General features: G+C 39.1%; 1 protein-coding gene across 3 annotated transcripts in view; it reads right to left on the minus strand.

Moving 5' to 3' along the window:
- The window catches only part of SNCAIP (synuclein alpha interacting protein), a 248,530-nt gene that overhangs the window by 15,073 nt on the left and 219,051 nt on the right, over positions 1–14,406 (minus strand). For 2 of the 3 annotated variants that reach the window (XM_069962653.1, XM_069962652.1), the window contains 3 exons: positions 12,914–12,994; positions 7,843–8,863; positions 5,184–5,254 (listed from right to left, as the gene is read on the minus strand). In XM_069962653.1, the coding sequence (XP_069818754.1) occupies positions 5,184–5,254; positions 7,843–8,863; positions 12,914–12,994 (1,173 nt within the window). The remainder of the gene's footprint in view (positions 1–5,183; positions 5,255–7,842; positions 8,864–12,913; positions 12,995–14,406) is intronic. The other variant, XM_069962654.1, reaches the window with a different exon arrangement.

Raw genomic sequence — 14,406 nt, forward strand, 5'->3', positions numbered from 1 at the left:
CATGTAATGATAGTAGTTTGATCATGTTGTTAAAATGTAAAAAAACAGAATGGATCCACATGGGATTACAATGATCATTTGTTTGCTATTTAAACTTAGCTTGGTCCTTAGGGAGTTATCATACTTCTGGACCATGTGGTTATCCTGGATCCCTGGTCCTCCTTTCACACCATTTATATTGAAAGGGGTTAGTCTTAGTGTCTGGGTATAAATTGGACAGTATCTGAGCTTTGATTGGACATTTATAAGTTACTTATTTTAAGGTAAGGGTTATTTATGTTTTATTATTGGTCCAAACTTATAGTTGTCTATTGTTCAATAAAAGTGAAAACAGTTTGTCACATTTAAAAAACTTTTAATAAAGATGGCCGTGGCCTGAAAATATTTTCCTATTTAATTGCCTGTGTATTTTTATTTGAATATGTAGTAGTTAATGCATTGTGTCATTTGTAATCCCATGTGTTTTACCAGTGCAGCTGTAAACACACCTGTACCATAAGCTGGCAGTGCATACTAGATAGTTGTCACTAGTTGCTGATACCTATAATGCCCAATGACCTCATATGTGGCCAAGCATAAATGTGTTTTTAATGGGGGGAGGTAGGCCTTAAGTGGAAGAGGATTTGACAGTAGAAAATGCAAGTGTCCGATCCTTATCTCCCCTGACATCTGCCATTGGGTTATTGTCAGGAAGCCTCCGCACACCTTAGCCCGTCCTGCTAAAATCAGTTTATTCAGCAAATATTTATCACCTGTTGCCAATAAAATAAGATGAAAATTATCTTTAACAGTCATATTTCTTATATTGATTGGTTGCAGTAATTTTTGTATGTCATCTGGAATGTCTTAAGGGTACAAACCCACTTGACGTATTTGCTGCGTGAATCAGTCTTAAAAATAAGCAGGCAAAACGCAGGTTGGCTTTATACAATTGTTCTGCGTTAAAATACGCAATTGCGTATTTTTGAAGCGTGAAGCTTGTTGTTAGCAAAGCATCAGTTGTTAAAATACGCAATTGCGTATTTCTGAAGTGTGAAGCTACATGCGTTTTTTGCACAGGTTGTTAACAACTGATGCTTTGCTAACAACAAGCTTCACGCTTCAAAAATACGCAATTGGGTATTTTAACGCAGAACAATCGTATAAAGCCAACCTGCGTTTTGCCTGCTTATTTTTAAGACTGATTCACGCAGCAAATACGTCAAGTGGGTTTGTACCCTAAAGGGATATTCCCATCTCAACTAATATAGTTAATCTTGTAAGGATCATCAAGGTATATATTTTTTCAAATGCATTCATTTAGCAAACTTGCCTCCTTCTCCTGATACGATGCTCTTTTCCTCCTATTGTTGACAGTCTGTTGTCTAGAATACCGACCACCACTCTGCTTTAAAAGCAATGGTATGGGGTATATAGAGATATAGTATACATATTTCTATATATATTATACACTATATATACACTATGGGGGACATTTATCAATGTTGCACCCCTAGCATACACCAGGGAGAAGGTACAGATCCGCCCCTTCACCCTGGTGTATGCCTGCCATATGCCCCACTGGCCTAATGGGTAGGGGGGCACAGCAAGGCAGGGAGGAGGTGTTGCCTCCTCCTGTATCTCAGTTATGATTTATGCTTGCTCACAGGTGTAAAACATGATCCAAGTCTACATTTGCTGGAAGCAGGTGTAGATTTGTTGCAAAGGGCGCAGGGTTTGGTGCAGGGCTGGCTGGGTCTACTAAGAGGCGTGCACCTCTTAGTACATCTGGCTGGGGGAAAGGGGGCAGGGCCTAAATTAATGTCTCCCTATATCTCTACACATCTACATTATAGAGATAAACATACTGTATACATAGACACACACACACACACACACAGCAGCCAAACCACTGCTTTTAGAGCAGAATAATGGTCTAATGCCTAGACAACACGCTGTCAATGGGCAATGGGAGGAAAAGAGCAGCGCATCATGAGAATGAGACAAGTTTGCTAAATACATGTATTTGGATAAATATGTAACTTGATGAGTCCTACAAGTATAACTATGTTAGTTTAGATGATAATACCCCTTTAAAGGAGTTGTTTAGAGAAACAACTCCTATGCTAGCCACCACTTCTTCATAACTCATGTAAAGTTCTGAAGTCATAGGAAATGCTTCCTGCTGTCCTTTTAAAGAAATGTCCCTTCCACCAATCACGAGCTGGGGCAGATCAATAAAACAACAATGATTGGCTGAGCAGGCAGCTTCTCCATGTTAAAAGTGGGAGCAGTGGTGATTATCTGGATGGCAGCAGCAGGATATTGGTGCCCATGAGTACAAGTTATTTTTTATTTGCAAACAAACCATGGAAAATAAATGTGCTCTGGCATCTGACAACCCCTAAATGTTTATGTATGACGTCCATGCACACATTTAACCACATTCATGGTCTGTAGTACATATCTATAGGCACTGTGTGAACAGTGTATGCTGCTTATGTGAGCGCACTATATTTTCCCCAAGAAGACCTACTTCTAGGGAAGTATGCTACAGTCATTTGGCATGCATTGGAGCATGCCATACCTTTTTTTTAAGATTACAGATTGCATATGAATCAGTGAGAACAAAATCAGAGACATATGGAGATACTGTATGGGTTCATAGCAGAACAGCAGTGTGCACATCTCATTTTTCATCTGGTTAACATGTGCTTGTATATTCTATGTGAATGCCTCAGTCACAACCACTAGACCTTCTGCCTTGACGGTGGACTTAATGAAATCCACTTGCTATAATTTAAATTAATATTGTTAACAGGCTTATGGAAAACGAACGAACCAGAGTGAATAAGTAAAATAGTGCAGCAGAAAGTTTACCTTACCAAAATAAAGCTGCCAAAAATGTGCTAATAATGTGTAAATTATTACCTAAGTGCAACCTTCCAATGACTACAAACACAAACAAAATTTTTCTTTCTTCTTCAGACCCTGGCAGTGAGGTTCTACTTTCATCGCATCTGTTTGTCATAGTAAGATAACACCAGTTGACACCAAAGATCCATTGTGCCTCTAAGCAATTGATAAAATAGAAAATCATTACCCATTAATGCTTAGAGCAGCGTTCCCAACCAGGGTGCCGCAGCACACTGGGGTGCCATGAGAACCCGCCAGGGGTTCCGCGGGATCCCGGGGGGAATAGTGACTCTGTCACTTTAAGCACCTGTAGAAGCTGCGGCCACGCAGCTACTAGGGATGCACAGATCACTTTGATGAACATTAAAGTGAACAAAATGTAGGAGCAGGACCTATCAGCATCCTGCTCCTACATTCACTTCCATACGCCTCTGGCACTTCATACCTGCAGCCTATGGGACTCTAGGACGTGACCTATCCGGCAGGCGTGATGATATCATCACGCCTGCCGGAGGTTCCATCCCTGTGGCTCGCAAGATGAATCCAGAAGAAAGAGAAGAGTTGCTCCCTGCAGCCACACAGCCTGGATTAGGTGAGTAGGATGTTTTTTTTTTATTTAAACTGTGCACAGCAGGTAGAAGGCTAAGAAGTATGGAGGGCAAATCATGGGGGACAGGGGCAGAGTAGGGGGCATTATTATTGCATGGGGGCACATCTAGGATCATTATTACTGTATGGTGGAATCTCTGGGGGCATTATTATTATATGGGGGCAGAGCAGGGGGCATTATTATTGTATGGGGGCACATCTGGGGATATTATTATTGTATGGGGGCACATCTGGGGGCATTATTATTGTATGGGGGCACATCTGGGGGCATTATTATTATATGGGGCAGAGCAGGGGGCATATCTGGGGGCATTATTATTATATGGGGGCACATCTGGGGGCATTATTATTGTATGGGCGCACAACAAAATGCATTATTATTGTATGGGGGCACACCAGGGGACATTATTATTGTATGGGGGCACATCTGGGGGCATTATTATTGTATGGGGGCACACCAGGGGGCATTATTATTGTAAGGGGCACATCTGGGGGCATTATGATTGTATGGGGGCACAGCAAAGGGCATTATTAGTATATGAGGGCACATGAGGGCATTCTTATTGTGCGGGGGTACACAGCAGGGGGCATTATTATTGTATGGGGGTACACAGCAGGGGGCATTATTGGTATATGAGGGCACAGCAGGGGATCCTACATACAGGTGGCAACCCACATTCCTCGCTTTACTGCACATAACACCAAACAGCGCAGTTACTATGGGAGCCTATAGGAGGGAGAAAGGATAAGCAGTTGCTAGAAATGTGCGGAGCCTAAGATGTTTGTCTCACAGGTTCTGAAGAGATGAAACGTAGCTGGAAGAAATCATCATGGAGGACTGCGCCGGATAGAGAGGAAAAGGAAAGTGACGCCTCAGATCAAAGAAGACATCACCTGTGAGTTACTGTAGGACGGTTTTCTTATTTTGTAGAACATTATTTAGTAGGGGTGCCCTGAGGAAAATTTTTTTTCCAAGGGGTGCCCCGAGGTGGAAAAGGTTGGGAAGCACTGGCTTAGAGGCACACTGGATTTTTAAAGGGGTCATCCAGATTTAGAAAATAACAGATCACATAGGAGCAATTCCATAGTTGATGTGTAAATATAGGTGTACACCCTGCACTTTCATCAGCTTTACAGTTTTCCCTTGGTAAATCTAGATTTTGTTGTATAAAGTGCCATGAAATACATACTGTGCTAAAGCCAGGAATGTAACACCTCCCCCCCAGCATGTAGGAGATTATAAATTTGCCACTGACACATTGTAAAGGTAAACAGAATTTTACCATAAAAAGAATATTTTCTGGGCTTGGACTGTGCAGGCTTGAGCATTTTGGAGGTGACTTTCCCACACATGACAGGAAATGTAGTTTCCATACACATCATCTGTTAAATGACTCCTGCTCAGCGGAGACTACATGCAATGCCAAGATGTAGCATGCAGCAAAATGGATTTATGAGGAGTCCTCTTATTTTATATGAGGCTTACCAGTACAGCCAAAATTGCATTGCTAGAGCTGTCAGCATGATAGTGCTATAGATGAAGGTTGTTAATTGCATCAGAAAGGCCTAATATATTTGAATTAGTTGATTTATAGTTTTATGTAAGAAGAGATTGAAATGAGTATAAAAAAAGAAGAAAGAGGAAAAAAACATATTGAATCAATACCACCACCACATACCATGCATGATTAGGGAGAAGGTCCTCAAGCAATGCCCTAGAGGACATTTTGGTAGAGCAGGTGCAAGGGTCCTGGGGAATGGCAATATACAGGTCAATACATGCGACATGCAGCATGCTTTCATATTACATTAACATTACATGTTAAAATGCCCTGTCAAGTGCTTGCACCTAGCTGTTTATATGGACATGATATGATTATTCAAAGGGGTTCTCAGAATTTTAACACTGATGACATTATGAGATGGCAGGGGAGGTCCAATTGCTGGCAGGGGAGGTCCAATTGCTGCCAATAATAATGGTACCATAGTGATAAGTGGAGATATGCAGCTGTTTCACATCTCTTTTAAAAGCATAATGTTCCTCTTTAAGGAGAGCTCCATAAAGACGTGTAGCTCTCTGATGTCACCTTTTGGGGGTTGCTTTCCCCTCTTATTAGTGTTGATCGGTGTTTCATTTAAGAAGCCTTAGATCATGACTGAAGGTTTATATACCTACAAGCAGACAGCATCCTGCCCTGTATACACTAGGTCTACATGTGTGTAACTTCCCCTTCTAGGGAAGCTTCCGGCTTCGTTTATTTCTAGTAATGTTCTAAGGCTTCTTAAATGAGTCAAACACTCAGTTGAAAGAAAAACTACCTCTAAAAGGTGGCACCAGAGAGCTGCTCTGCTTTTCCTTGTTCCACTAGGGGAACAGAGATATGTCATACATAGGAGCACACCAGCAAATGTGAAGGAAACCAGATCTCTGCACATTAAAAACATTTAAAATTCCCAAAAGGGAAATTAATGTGCAGGGATCTGGTTTCCTTTGCCATTTTTTTGTGTTTCTTGTATTTGTCTGGTAAACATTAATAAACTTATTTTTGTGTTTTTTCAACATTTGCTGGTGTGCTCCTATGTATGACATATCTCTGTTTCCCTATGCATATTAGTTTGTCTTAGGTTTGTCTCTTCAAGTAAGCTTTTCCTTGTTCCCACATTTTGTGTGGAAGCACTGTGAGCTATTATCACTCAAGCGCACTCAATAAATCTAGCTCAGCTGCAATACCAGATAGTCTAGTGCTTTGCCAAAAAAAGCCAAATGGACCCTTCAGTCTCCTGGTCAGTGGAACTGAACTTAATAATACATTGACTGATATCCATCTTCATTCATCAATCAAATGACATTACATCTACATTGTTAGGCTATGTTCACACACAGTATTTCTGCCAGTCTTATTGTCAGTATTCGTATATTCTTACAGCCAAAACCAGAAGTGGCTTGAAAGCACAGAAACTGTGCAAATCTTTCTATTACAATTTTGCCCTGTCAGTTCCTCTCCTGATTTTGATTGAAAAAATACTGACCAAAATGCTGAGTAAAATACCATGTGTGAAAATAGCCTTATAGTCCAAACATTGTTCTTTTTTTTAAAGCCACCTTTGATATAAAAAATGGCCAGCACAACCAATACTACTATTTACACTATGCCAGGTGCGGGTTGCCATGCTGCTAATATGGCTAAGAAGAGTGCAACAGCATCTGCAATTGCTCAAACATTCCATACACATAAAATAGATATTTAGAATGTCAAAAGTGTTATAAAAAAAATTTGAAAAAACACCCCAGGTTCTTAGCAAACCATGGTGGTGATATGGTACATTCTATTTCATTAAATGATTTGCTAAGAACATTTTTTCAGCAGATTTGCCATTCTAAATATCTATATTATGTATATGGTACGTCTTAGCAATAGCAGGTGCGGTTGCACACTTCTGTTTTTGTAAGTATAAACTTTATGTGGCATTAGGTATGGTGTACAAGAACCTTTTGACGTGTTGAAAGAAAACTCAGACAGGCACGAAGGTGTGATGTATGCACTAGGTTTTCGGAGATGCGCTAAAGTATAACAATGAAGAACTGATTAAGGCTCCGTGCACACAGAGCAAAAGTGGAATTCTCCGCCGTGGAATGCCACCAGCCTCCCTGTCATTATGACAGGGAGGCTGGCGGCATTCCGCTCCGGAGAATTCTGCACGGAGCCTAAGAGTTTGTAGCACCACACTAGAAACAGAAGGAATGTACAAATTTGTCTAGCCTTACTTTTCCATGAATATTGTCATTTCTAAAAACATTTTGATTGGTCTCAGCACTCGCTATGACTCACTGCAGGAAATGGGCACCACTATAATACTATGGAGCCCGACTCCTGCAACAAGACTAACTTAATGCAGAACGATCAAAACTTTACACCTGTCTGCATGGCATGTACATTTTTTTTTTAGAAATGACTAAAACTTTTGATTAACAGTTTTTCATGATATACATTTAATAAAATATCATTGACAGGCTAGTAAAAGACAACAGTCAGCAATTCGGTCAAAAACAGTCAGTCAAATATGGACACATATGGTAAAAACAACTCCCAACATTATCATGTGCTTTTTTCAAAGCTCCTCTCAAGTTATATTGAGACAAGGGGACACACCACGACAAGGATGCCCACACCTGTGTTTGCTCAGCATGAAATATCTCAGCTGAAAATGTCTTTTTTACTCCATTCTAAAACAAGAATTTACCTTAGATGGGAACTAAGCATAACATCAGTTCAATAAATCAACTTACATTCCTGCACCTAAAATTGTTTAAAAAGAACTATCCTTCTTCACACTTACATTTTTGCTTTTCCCCTTTGTATTGCCTGAAGGTGATGTCTTTGCATCTCCAGATTTTCTGCCTAATGAGGAAAATGGTGTTTTGATGGGATTTGCAGAATGAGTGTTATTATTGTTGTTCTGATTTCCACTAAAAGTCTCCATAATGGTTCGAAAAGCACCAAATGGTTTTTTATGCTGTTCTCCAGCTTCACCATTAGACTGGGACTTCTGTGACTTTCCACCATCTTTATCTTTAACGTCATTTATATCTACTTCAGTTTGTTCCACTTGAACAATAGGGTCCTCAAAAGTCACCCTAAGTTTCAGGTTTTGGGAAGTCCTGCGTTTTGAAGAAGGAGATTTTAAAGCACTTTTAGGGCTTGTTGTTTTCTGTGCAGATGAACTTGTAGAGTCTGTGGAACTGGAAGATTGAGGTATGCTCCCTGTTTGGTACTGAGGTTCATAGTCAGGGTCACTACTTTCGGATGTTGGTGATGGACTATGGCCATCCATGGATTTAGATTTTAGCCCCAAAACAAACCGTTGTCCTGCAGTGTTTGACTGTGTATGCTTTTTTATCATTAGTTGAAGAGCTTCAGAGTTTTCTACATTTTCTACTATGGGCTGTGGCCTTGGCTTATCTGCTTTTCTAATGGGCGTATGCTTTTGATCCTCTGAGTTATTGGAGTCTGTATCAGACTCGCTGAGAGACCTTTGCATAAGTTGCCGTAGACGAGCAAGCTTGAACTCTCTTTTCTCCAGTGGGATCCTTTTACCACTCCTTGATGATGTCCCATCTTGGAACTCCAGTGACAATTTTTCAGGACTAGTAACATTGTCTGCCAAGTCTTTTCCTAATAATTGCCGCAAAATCTTATCAGACTCTTCATCTAGCGCTCTACACCTGAGTCTGCTGGGAGCTGATGTGCTTAGCAATGGATAGCCCTCATGAATGCCGTTTAGTTTATTTTTCTGTGCAAGGTCATCTAATTCAAGTGTCTTCCTCTGGAGACTCCCTGAAGCAGGAGAGGATGGTGAACTGCGAAAAGAAAATATAGTGAATGCAAAGAACAGTCACTCTCAAGATTTTACTGTGGTAAACTTATAAACACATAGATTTTCAGCAATAAGGGAAGTTTAGGCATTGCAAAATATAAATGTATTATGATAACAAAAGATCATGAATTTCATCCTATGTTTAGCTAATGGACATATACACAATGGACACATTTGAAAGGTACTTTGTACTTGGTGTTATTGCTCTATTATAAAAAACAAACAAACAAACAAAAAAATTGCCAGGCCTTGTCCACACAATGGTGAAATTGAGTGGATGGCCGCCATATAACAGTAAATAACTTCCATTATTTCAATATAACAGCCGTTGTTTTAAAATAACAGCAAATATTTGCCATTAAATGGCGGCCATCCACTCAATTTCAACATTGTGTGAACAGATCCTTTCTGTGTTTTTAATCCACTCCTGGTTTTGGTTGCAATATGAGGACCACAATACTGACTGAAATATACGTAGTGTGAACCCAGCCTTAAAAAGTAAGTCTCATTTAATTTTTTTGCAGAAATCAATAGTACAAGCAAATTTTTTTTAACAAAAAACCTATATCTGTACTTAAAAAGCTGTTATACTACCTCCCCCCTCACTTTTAGTCTGCAGGAAAACAGATTTTTGAGTACAGAAGGAAACTATTTTGTTTAATAAAACCTATTGCAGGATTTCTTAAGAAGGTACTCCGGTGAAAATCTTTTTCTTTCAAATCAACTGGTTTCAGAAAGGTATATAAATTTGTATTTTACTTCTATAATATAAAATATCTCAAGTCAACCCATACTTATCAGCTACTGTATGTCCTGCAGGAAGTGTCCATAGAAGTAGCAAATTCCCATAGAAAACCTCTCCTGCTCTGTAACTTCATGTCTCTGACAGAGATGACAGCAGAGAACACTGTGTCAAACTGAAAAGAAAACACAATTTTCTGCAGGACATACAGCAGCTGATAAGTACTGGAAGACTTGAGATTTTTAGATAAAAGAAAATTACAAATCTATATAACTTTCTGAAAACGGTTAGTCTGAAAGAAAAATATTTTCGCTGGAGTATAAAATCGCTTGTACTATTGATATTTATTGATTTCTGAAAAATGACATTAAACCCCCCTTTTACACGGGCCAATTGAATCGGCAAGGAGAGTTGCCTGAAACACTTCTTTGGCCAATAATCAGCCTGTATAAAAGTGTCATCAGCTGATCGTATCTTTGAAGCAGGCTTTAAAATCCCTGTATACCGGTCGCACATCATAGCATAACACAGCATAGCAATTAATTTAAGTAGGGAAGTGAATCTATGCTTTGTTCTAAAAACTTGTCAAAGAATAATATTGGTTAGGGTACATCCAGACCTACATGCAGTGCAGTGTTGGGTCTCTTTAGCTTCTGTTCTTGCAGTTTAACATTATGGACTATAAAAGCCAGAGAGTATGAGCCGATTCAACCACAGCTGCAACCTAAGTCTAGTGAATGGTGGTGGATGCCTTAAACAATCCCCCCCCCCAGATATATATAAGCAGATGTGCTTCCATCCCTTCTAAAAAATGATATAGTAATTTTATACTTAGAGCAGTGCTAAATAAATGTCTACTCTTTTTTGTAGATGTGATGTTTATTTTTTTTACAAATGTTAATATATTTATTATCTTTTACATATATCCATTAGTCTCATTCCTGCTCTATAAAGAATGTGCTGTGCCATAGCTATATACCAAAACATGCAGACACAATATATGGGTCTCTGCTAACCACCAGATAGGATAGCCCTATAGTCACTAGAATAATTTAAAGCCTGACAGGAGTAGTTGACTAAATGAGGCTTAAAACATAACTTTTAATAGCTCGCTAAAATCTTATCACTACTTTTAACCGAAAATAATATGAAAAAAGAAAGAAAATAATCGTGACAAAACACTGTGACAACTTACTCCCACGTACAAACAGAGTATGGTGGATAGAGGAACCTGAAAACAAAATAGAACCAAGGTGTGGGTGGGGATAGTGCACTCTGCACTAAAAGAAGATAGTCTATCCCTGCCTTTTGGGGTGGTCACCTCCTTAGCAGGGTGGCCCCAACCATGGTGGCGGTCCCTACTCGGTTCTATTTTGTTTTCAGGTTCCTCTATCCACCATACTCTGTTTGTACGTGGGAGTAAGTTGTCACAGTGTTTTGTCACGATTATTTTCTTTCTTTTTTCATATTATTTTCGGTTAAAAGTAGTGATAAGATTTTAGCGAGCTATTAAAAGTTATGTTTTAAGCCTCATTTAGTCAACTACTCCTGTCAGGCCATAGCTATATAGCCTTAGAATCAGATAATTGTTTTAAATGTTGAAACTTGGCACCTTGTTGTAAGAAAAGCTCATGTCCTCAGGTTACATTCTGTTAATGGATTTTCACTGAACTTACAGATCTGTTCTGTAACTCGCTGGTTATATTACACTGCAGCATGTTAGACGATGAAGTCCTTCGCTGATCACCATCTCAATTTAATGGTGTGTTATGATGGTAAGGCTTCTCCTCTATGAATGTGCTAAACAAATAGTCAATGTATTACAAGACCCGTAAGTGGATTTCAAGATGTGAAACCCTAGCCTGTGATAATGTACACATAATACGCAAGACTTGGAGTGGGATGCAGAAATAAAACTAAGCAAAGATCAATATTTGAGTATCCAGCACTTGAGGCCTATTTTTCGCAGCCCATAAATTATGTACACCTCTATACAAGGATACAGAGAATGTTAGGGTTACATATATATATATATATATATATATATATATATATATATACAGTATATTATCTACATAAATATATTTGACCACTACAATGGGTCAGTTCCTGATGGATTCACACAGACACTAATGGACCCCATGAAATGAAGAGTTAACAGAGGTGGCATTAAGTGTCAGTAGTAAGAGCCAACTCAAGGCTCTCTGCTGCCACCAATATCTGTAAACTTTCGGTCCCATGACAGTTACTCATCGCTGGTGCTGCCAAATACAGAGTTATAACAATAGAGAGCCTATCCTATAATAATACACTGGGAGAAATTATGTATCACTAGTGAAGTGTGTGCTGCAGTCTCTAGCAGAACATTGCGTTTGCTAGTATTCACTGACCAGAAGTAACTGGGCCAGGAACAGGACATGAGCAGCTCTGCAGTTCCTGACACAGACACTGGTGGCAGCAGGGAGCCCTGTGTCAGTTCTTACTCAATGTAATAAAGTATGTAACACAAAAATATTACATTAAATATTGAGAAATGTATTATTGTTGTTTTGTGGTATACAGAATACATCTGAAAATTTTCTTCTCATTCTTTATCGCTCCTGGACAAAGCGGCAGCGAAACGCGTTGGAGTGTGGAGTTAGGACGCATGGCCACTGGGTCGGTATAGGGTGATGAGGGGGGTGAGCTTGGATGTGCTGGGGCTCTATCTGTATTGCAGTAGTGTGAGCATTTATTAGGGGGCAGTTGCAATAGAACCTAGTCAGTCTGGATGTCATATACATTGACACTCAGGGATGTAACCAATTTTTGATAGGGTCTGCACACTGATCATCTGCCAATATGGGCAATGTGCAATGTAAGTGATTAGTATATACATCATTCTTTATTGCAACATCTATATTAATGTTTTAGATAGTTGGGCTAATGTGCAATACACTTTTTTGATGTACCATGCTATGGTAGTCTGCTGCCACTATTATTTATTGATATTTATTTATTTATAACAGTGTATATTAACATCCATCCATTGTAATCCCCATAATTCTACCTCATCTGTGATTTGATGTTCCTGATCTTCTAGAATATTTTTAAATGTCTATTGTGTATGTGTTTTTAAGGGGGGACTGTTTTTTTTTTTTTTTTTGTCGAAATAAAATATATGAACTATTCAATTGATTTTGTTGTGGACGATATATTTATCTGGTTTTTTTTTGTAGGTATTACATGCTTTATAGCATTTAGCTTCTACTTGTATGGACTATAGTAGAGGTACATGTGGCAGGCCCCTACCTGGGGGATGTTGGCAGAGACCTCTGGGCTTCCAGTAGCTGTTGGAGATGTGTCTGTAAACTGATCCTCTCTGCCGTCTGCCTGTAAAGAAAAGATGGTGTTACTCTTATATAGAAACATCTTGATTTCATTTTGCTGTCACATTAACAATTGTATAGTGCTGGTCAAGGAAGCCATAATTTCAAACAGACTCTTATGTCTCAGGGGTCCTGTAGACCCTTTGGTCATATGAGAACAGCAATCCTAAAGGTGTATAGAATGAAGGCACAATGACATTTAGCGGTAAATGCACAATACTACAATCATGTTGCACAGCACAGTTTAATAAAGCTTGAAGCCATGGTGGGCACATGTTGATATCTAGTACTAGAACACCATGTCACTTATCTGACCACTCTATATATCATGGACTACAATTATTGAACAGTAATGCATTACCATAAAATGGGTCAGGACTTAGGCCGGGTTCACACTATGTAAAAAACACGGCCGTATTTCATAACAACGGCCGTGTTTACGCAAAAAACGTCCATTATTAGCAAAATAACGGCCATTGTTTGCACAAATACGGCCGTTGTTATGAAATGCGGCCGTGTTTTTACGTAGTGTGAACATAGCCTTATACACAACGAATCATTAGCAGAATTGTCTGTGATATATATGCATATAAATAAATATATGTTTATATACATGTAGTAGTTTCTGCAGCATCTTGATGGATATATCTAATGCCATTCTAATGAAAGACCAATTGCCAAATTTTCTGCAACAAATCTGCCATGTGTACTGCTAAGCTTCAGTGCAGACATTTACCTAAAATTGGTAAACAGGAACATAGTGGTTGGATTGTTACTGAGACAGTCACTGCAACAGGTTTTTGCCTACTGTCCAATATACATATAACAATACACAGGTCCACACGTATAATAGTGGGGAAAATGGGGAGAGTTTGGTTAAATCTTAACAACTTTATTTACGTGTGACTAGTATTTTGTTTTTGGCCTTCATGCATTGATTCTCATCACCTCTCATAGTCATTTGAAAAAAAAACAACTTTTGATGTCATTGCGACACAGTGTTTTAATTGGTCGTGTTACATAATTGAGACCACAAATTGCCAAAATTTTGCACTGTGTAAACTATCCTTTATAGATCCCTTACAGTGGAATAATATATACTTCTACATTAGCACATCTAAGTTAAAGGGGTACTACAGAGATTTTTTTTTTTGCTAATACATAGCTTTAATTAAGTTATATTACTTTATGATTTACATTTATTAAAATAAAAATGTATAGTTTTTTTATTTACATATTCACATCCATTGACTGGCAGCAGTAAGGGGCGACACAGCCCCTCTGCTGCCACCAACTTTGTGTCGGGAACAGCAGGGTTATCCAACATGATTGCTGTGTGCGGCAGCCTCTGCCGCAGGATCAGTGATTGCTAACTAGGGGCAGTGCTAGATCAGAGCAGGGGATTGAGAAATGCAA

The sequence above is a fragment of the Dendropsophus ebraccatus genome, chromosome 3 (genome assembly GCF_027789765.1).
Source record: "Dendropsophus ebraccatus isolate aDenEbr1 chromosome 3, aDenEbr1.pat, whole genome shotgun sequence".
Lineage (NCBI taxonomy): Eukaryota > Metazoa > Chordata > Amphibia > Anura > Hylidae > Dendropsophus > Dendropsophus ebraccatus.